Here is a 7,512-nt window from a genome sequence, read left to right on the forward strand (position 1 = left end):
CGGCACAGTCACGCCACCGCAGGCCGACTCGCCCACTCTGAGTACCGTGCCCAAAATCGAGAGCCCGGACAGCAGCAGTATGTCCAGTGGGAGTCCCCACAGCATTCCTTCCAGTAGGTCCATCGGTATGGACAGTTCCGAGCACCACCAGCACCACGGCCAGGCCTCTACGCAGGGCTTCAGCGTAGACAACATCATGACCTCCCTCCGAGGTTCTCCACAAGGGGCCACAGAGCTCGCCTCCAGCCTCACTGCCTCCACCAGGACAGGTATAGCACCGTCTTTGTCCTTAAACTATTCTCCAAGTCAGACATCTGTCTATAGTTCCCCCTGTAACCAGAACTCCATCTCCACTACCTCCAATGCAACCTATCATTGTAACATGCAAGCCATGAGCTTGTATGCCGGGGACAGATCTAGCCACTTGGCACCGAGTACCACCGTGGACGAAACGTTGCCAGATTACTCAGTCACAACCACCTCACCCTCTCTGACCCACGGTAATCTAAACTCTGGGCAGGAGGGCCACCATCCCCACCAAGGGAGGCTGACCTCATGGTACCTCAACCAGGCCGGAGACCTGGGCCATCTGAGTACAGGTTATCCGGCACAGCAGCAGAACTTCCACTCAGTCCGAGAGATGTTTGAATCCCAAAGAATTGGCTTGAATAACTCACCGGTGAATGGGAATAACAGCTGTCAGATGTCATTCCCACCGAGCCAATCCATCTATCGCACTTCGGGAGCTTTTGTATATGACTGCAGCAAATTCTGACCAAAAGACAAGTTCAGTATTTTCCCCAAGATGTTTGAACTCTTTCAGAAAAATCTGCGGGTTTCCGCTTTTTCCTGCCCACATCCATGGACTAATATGAGACAGAAAAAAGACTTGATCTTGTTTTTTTTTTTTTTTAAAGAACAGTGTTACTGCCAATAACACGTAAGTCTCTCTTTGCTTTTATGCCTTTTTGTGATATGTTAAAAATATGTCAGTTTTCATGGACGTGTAAATTGCATACAATAATTTATTTCTAAACTGTAGCCAGATATTATGGACCAAACACCAAAGAAGTGTTTCTAAATTGAATTGCCTTAATTGTCCAAAAAAACTGTTCCATTATAAAAGTAAAGAAGGAACGTGTATATCTCCGTACTATTTCAAAGACTCATTTGTTGAAAAGCATTTTGAAGGATATGTTTGTTTGTTTAATAAATTGTCATTTTATGTGAGATAAGGTTATGCCTCGTTTCTTGCAGACCCGAATGCAAGCTAGTGATATTTTTATACTCAGGCTGGCCGTGTTAGTTTTGCGTGCAAGATAAATAGGTCTCGTTATTAATCTGATCTGGTCTCCTGTGATTTAATTTATTTAATTGTGTGAGTTCATGAAAACATATTTTTTTGAAAATGAAGGATGTTTGGACTCTACTCTGCTCCAACAATTCACACTTTACTTATGATAATACCCTGGAGGTATAGAAGCCTATATTACCTCTCATCGACTTATTGGGAAATCTTTTAGGTGTATAAAAAAAAAATCATCAGTGTGCCCACGTCCAAAGACATAAATACGTGTAAAGGTTGTTTTGTTCCTCGAGGTTTACCTTTCATATTCATATCCAATTTTTTGTCTTCGTTGTCTTATTCGAGACGTTAAGGCTTTTAAAAACACGATTAGAGATCATGTTGACCTCGAGGCCTAGACCACCTGGGGAACAGCCTACACACAGCACCACTTTGTTTTGGATTGCGTTGTGTGTTTAGTGGCGTACAGCAGTGCTTAGTTAATATCATACCATAGATGCCAACGATAGTCTTGTTGTCATTTCAGTTTTGATGCCATGACACTGACATGAATGGAGACAACTATGACAGTCACGTCTTAATATACTCAGCTCATCCTACTGAGTGTTTTAAGGAGATATTAAACATGCATTTGAATTGTCAGATTGGGGTTTTATTGTAATGTCAGTTGACAGTTGTTTTAAGAGTTACCAAATGGTTTCTGTCAACAACATTATTAAAAGGTAATCAATCTCTTTTAATCACGCTAAATGGTAAATCATTAATCAGCTCAAAATAAGGATGTATTTAGTATTATGTAGTGTTTAACATATAGGTGGAAGGGATTTAAAATAATGTAAACACAAAATAGATTTTATGGGTTGTTTTTCATCAGTAATCAAGTGCTATTTTATTTTATTGTTTTGGGTGTTTCAAATATTCACTACGTGCCGACAGATATTTATTTTAAATGTTATCAGTGTGTACAACATTTAAAGAAATATATATTTCTTATAGTTACATAGTTTTTGCTTGGATAGACTCGTGCGTAAGGTTTGCGTAAAACTGCGCATGCAGTCTGCAAACAGATCATCAATAATAATAATAACAAAAGTCGTGAATATGTATGTTATTTGTAAAACTAATAAATACAGAGCACATCTATAATTTGCACATTTTAAATTCCAAACGATTTTCTATCAAACGCTTTTGCTCATTCATTTTTGGGGGACAATTTAAATGTTTCTTTTTTTTCTAAAGTTTTATTTTAGAAACAAACGCCAAGTGGGAACCCACCCGAGGCCAATTAGCCAGTTATATTATAATATGTAAAGCAGGAGAGTGAAACCATGTCTCCAAAATGGAAGGTGAGTTAGTCCTCATAACCTTTTGGGCAGTTTCAGGCCTTTAGATCGACAAAACGACAACAACAGCACAGTGCCACACATCAAAACGCACGAGTAACTGCAGGCCATGTGCTTATGTCAAACTATCGGACCTTATTTTCAAGGTCTAAATTTGTGAACAAAACCAATATGAATAATTCAGTGAAGTTACAATGAAATCCTGCTCGTTTGTCTCTCCAGTTCCATTGCACCAACTGTAATCAGGCTCATAAAAGTCATTAGATACTTTCTCAAGCAAAGGCTTAATAAACAAACGTCGTGTTAGTCAAAAGATTGATGGTGCCCTCACAGAATAGCCCAGGTCAGGAAGGAATAAAATTCAATCAGAGAGCTGGAATCATTTTTCATGAGAAGGAAAAGGCAGAGAGGGAGAAGGGGGTTCAATGAGGAGGATGTGGCCGCCAAAGCACCATCAGCTCAACAATATAACAGGACATAGCTCAGAAAGAGAGAGAGAGAGAGAGAGCAAGAGTTAGAGAGTGAGGACGACCAACTTGGAGTGTAGCTTGGTGTGTGTGGTTTTACTTTGTTAAACCTGTAAATAGGTATAAATGCACAAAAAGGCAAGTTCTCCAAAATAAGCTATAAAAGATATTATCCAGAAAACTACTGAAACGAAGATTAAAGCTGGTACCTTTTTTTTTTGCACTGAACATGAACTGATACATTACTTAGCAATGAGCCTGTAGTTTCCCCAGGGGCCGTTATCCGTCCCCAGGGTTCCCAAACTACAACAGGTACAAATTGAATTTAATTTTCATTTCCCTTTTAGGAAGGAGTACAGTGAATGTCTTTGACTATTTTTGCTTTTACAGTTCTGTCACCAGATATAGTATAACAACAACAAAATTCTAATCAAATGTTTTGCTGTTCTGAATAAATCTCATTGTCTGTTTGGGGTCCCTTAACACAGAACATTTGGGAACCCCAGTTTGAAGCTTTAGCCTTTTCCTGAAACGTTCCGCTACATTCCTAAAAGTGCGCAACCTCCGTCACTGCTTTGGGGCGTCAAAGTTGGCCACGTCGTTGATATTAAACACATCACAACTGTATTTAAAAAAAACATGTGTTATCTTATGCCTTATGTGTTTTAAACCAGACATACAATATGTTTAAGTTAACCACTCTTCTAGTGTTGTTGTGTCCCCGAGCACTTCGCATTAAAGTGAGCAAGTAGCTTATAGGCTCCGAAAGAAAGAAACAATACGCTAAAACATTATAAATTCTGAATTATCTATAGGCAAGTTGTACTGTGCATTATGGTCTTGACAATCTTCAAGAAATTAACATTGAATAAGTGACCAACCCCCGATAAAACGATTATAATTTTAAGGTAGCATTAAATATAATATCATGTAATTTACACTAAAAGCATGTTGAACAAGAACAAAAAAACAAAGGTCTGATGTGTATTGACTGTGATTTGTTGTGGCTACTGGTTATGACAGTGGAAGATGCATAACCCAAAATTAGAGAAAGAGTGAAGTCACTTTGCAACTTTTCATTTTGACACTATGGTATTATTATATCGGCAAAGGGCAAATTAGTGTTGACAGGAACTATATTAAAATGACCGGACACTTATTTGTTTTTGTGTTGAAGCAAAAATGCTTCAAAATGTCTCCTTTATGTGTATATAAATACACGCACAGGCTAAAAGCGTTTGTAATTGTTGGTAGTCTAGGAGCCAATGATTATTCACCATAGGGCGCCAGCTATGCGTAAAAACGCAATAGGATTGGGCCAAGACGTTTCCCAGAAGTGATGTCCTATGAGGCCACCTGCAACCAGAGTTGTAATAGACCTATGATCTTTGTAACTCATCCTATGTTCCCTTCAGTTTTACGAGGGAGGGCAGAAAAAGAGAAAGTTTGGATACTAGAATCTCAGAGAGCCCCCGCAGACTGTGTGCACCTGTATGGTCGAGTGCTCAGCTCAGCTCAGTATGGAAAATGTTGTGTTTTGCTCTCTATTACGGACCCGAGCTTCAAGCGCCATCTGTTTCTAATTAAGAGTCCACAGACGCAAATTCTGTCTGCTCTGCGGCCAAACGAGTGAAAGCTTGGAGGTCCAACACTTGTCTTTCAGAAGGAAAAAGTAACCTCTGTATGCAGCCTCTTATGCAGCTCGTCTTATTTTAAAGACAAATGGTAACTTTCAAAGAAGTGATTCACTCAGGTTTGTCAAAATAGGCAGAGTAACGAGGTGTAAACAAGGCTTCTGGATTAAATGATGCTGTTAAAGTCGTGTTGCATCGTCAGGTCAAAAGAAATGAGCTCATGCAGACCAGTGGGATAACGGGGTACTGTCAAGTCAGACCGAGGGGAAGGGCCGACCTACGAATAACCCCACAGCCTTGGCGAAAAGTGAACACAGTTTCATTCGAGTTGCACAAAATATGCTTTTCTGCGGATTCTAATTATAGCCCATTTTTACAGACCACGTTTATGTCCCAGTTATACAGCATAACATTTATTGTCACGTAGTTTAATTTTATTTTTGAAGGTCTTATACTAATCGACTTCACAGCCTTTATTCATTTTTATTTTATTAGCATTTTTTTTGTGAGTTGAATGGCCGATCGGGAATAAAGCCTCATTTTGTCGCAGGTGTGGGTGATAGAAATATATTGTTATGTTAAGTATTTTATCATACATTGATTTTTTTTCAGTTATACATAATCCTAACATACAAACATGAAATGAAATAGCGTGTTTATATTTTAAAGGACCGCATAAACAAGCTAAGGCGTTGGTAAAGCACATGATGTCCTGAGCTCATATATTTAAATAATCATAATAAAGCGGATTAAAAATGTGTGTGTGTGTGTGTGTGTGTGTGTGGGTGCGGGGGGGTCAACTGAACAATAGAGAAGACTTGTATATACATGCATATGCAATATATGAATTAAAATGAAAAACAAGTTCCATTTCAGTAGATTTAGTAGCAGGAAGCAAATGTCCAGTCTGGACAAACTTGAACTCTGTAACATGTGACATAGGAGGGTCAGTTCAGAACTTCAGAGCTGTGCAGCTACTGCTATTTGAGCCACAGGAGCAGTTGTCTGTGTCTTTCGCTGGTCTCATCTCTTTTTATGGCGCAAAGCGGTCACTGGGCTATGAAAACATCAACAGCAGACTTACAATGACAGACTGACTCTATTCTTTTAATGAGAAGAGATGTTTCAAGAAATAAAAATAAAAAACTCAGTCACCTGCTGGTTCAAAAATATATGGAATATGTATAAACAGTGGTCAACCTTACACACACCTAAATATTTGAGTAAAAATCAAGTTGTATATGGATTTAGTTTTTTGTTTCAGGCAAGATGTTGTAAAAAAATTACTTCAATACTTATTAAAGGTGAAAAATAACTTTAATATTAATACTCAACCCTCAGAACCTGAGACAAAATCTGAGAGAGAAGGAGAGACTGATTAATCAGGCTGCAGAGTAAATGTTATTTCCTTAAAACAGTGGAAAGATAAAGTGATTCCTCACAGGACAGGAGGTGGATCACAGAGGAAAACAAACATGAAATGTGATTTTAATAGGGGCAGTGGTGTTTGCATATGTGTGTGGGTAGGTAGGTAAAAGAAGAGGAGGTTTATTAGGGTTTTTGTCTGACCACCAAAACTGTCAGCAACAGACTTTCTCTTGAATTGTTTCTTACTAATTGCCTTATCACATCCTCCCTCTCCTGCCTTCACTTTTATTTTGAAGTTCAGATGGCAACAATGAATTGTGCAATCAAAAAGAAGGCTATGTTGATCACAACTCCATACTCCCTGCACACATCATCGTCGTTATTTTCCTTGCAGCTCAATAATAGCGTGACTGACTCACTTTGACAGAGTTGTAGTTTTATTCACAACACTGTGCTTCTGAAATACTGACACAAGAGAGAGCACACATAGATGTGTTTGAGTGACAGTCTTGCAGTCATGCATGCTGCCCCATGTTTCACCTAGATTGTGATCAGTCCCTAAAAGCAAAATAGCAGGAAGCAAGGATTTACCTGCAACCTCTCCTCATCACAACTACAAACACACACACACACAGACACACAAATAGCATGCTGTGATGGAGAATTACTATGCAGAATGGGGTGTAAGGTGAAACCCATGCAAGGGAAAACAAACAAGTATAAGCCACAACTACTGCATGTTTTCACAGTTTCTGAGGACATGGAGGTTTAAGTTAATATAAAATAGAACGTTTGCGCAGATGGGAGAATACGTTATCATCGTGAGGATCCGACTGGCAGCATTAACCTTGAAGGTATGTTTCCAACCTGAAAAAAGAAAGAGTGAAGGAATGCTGAAGTTAAAAAATATACAAGGAACAAAAACAAAATCTAAAATGTGGTTAAAAGGGAAATATTTTGTCATTCTAAGACTCTCTTGCAAAATATACAATGTAATGTCAGAAACAGAAGTACAACAGTCCTACATATAAAAAAACACAACTTAGCTCTTTGTTCCAAAATGTATCTCAAATGTCAGCTGTCTGTGCCGGTGTTAATGGACAAATTGCCCTCTGACCTCAGAGAGGAAAACCTTTCCTCCTGATGGCCTTTTTTAGTGACCTTTTGTTTATTCTTCATCCAGTTAACAAATTTTCTTTAAGTTGAGCTTTCTTCATTTTCTCATGCTTGGTTGCATTGTAAAGAGCTTTTACAATTCAAAGACGGAGGTGAATAAAGGCAAAGATGGGAGCCTATGGAACACAACAAAGGGAAAAACTGTTGAAATGTTAGTACAATTTGATCAGTAGACACCAAGAAAGATAATTACTATAGTAAAGGTCTGAGAGGATCTA

The 7,512-nt window shown here is 38.8% G+C and overlaps 1 protein-coding gene across 1 annotated transcript in view; it reads left to right on the top strand.

The window, feature by feature from the left end:
- The window catches only part of foxc1a (forkhead box C1a), a 2,113-nt gene extending 866 nt beyond the window's left edge, over window positions 1–1,247 (top strand). Inside the window, 1 exon segment of the mRNA XM_020595798.1 lies at window positions 1–1,247. This exon segment is cut by the window's left edge and continues 24 nt beyond it. Coding sequence (XP_020451454.1) covers window positions 1–775 — 775 coding nt within the window. The 3' untranslated portion in view covers window positions 776–1,247.
- Window positions 1,248–7,512: the final 6,265 nt, after the last annotated feature.

The sequence above is a fragment of the Monopterus albus genome, unplaced genomic scaffold (assembly GCF_001952655.1).
Source record: "Monopterus albus unplaced genomic scaffold, M_albus_1.0 scaffold28.1, whole genome shotgun sequence".
NCBI classification, from domain to species: Eukaryota; Metazoa; Chordata; class Actinopteri; order Synbranchiformes; family Synbranchidae; genus Monopterus; species Monopterus albus.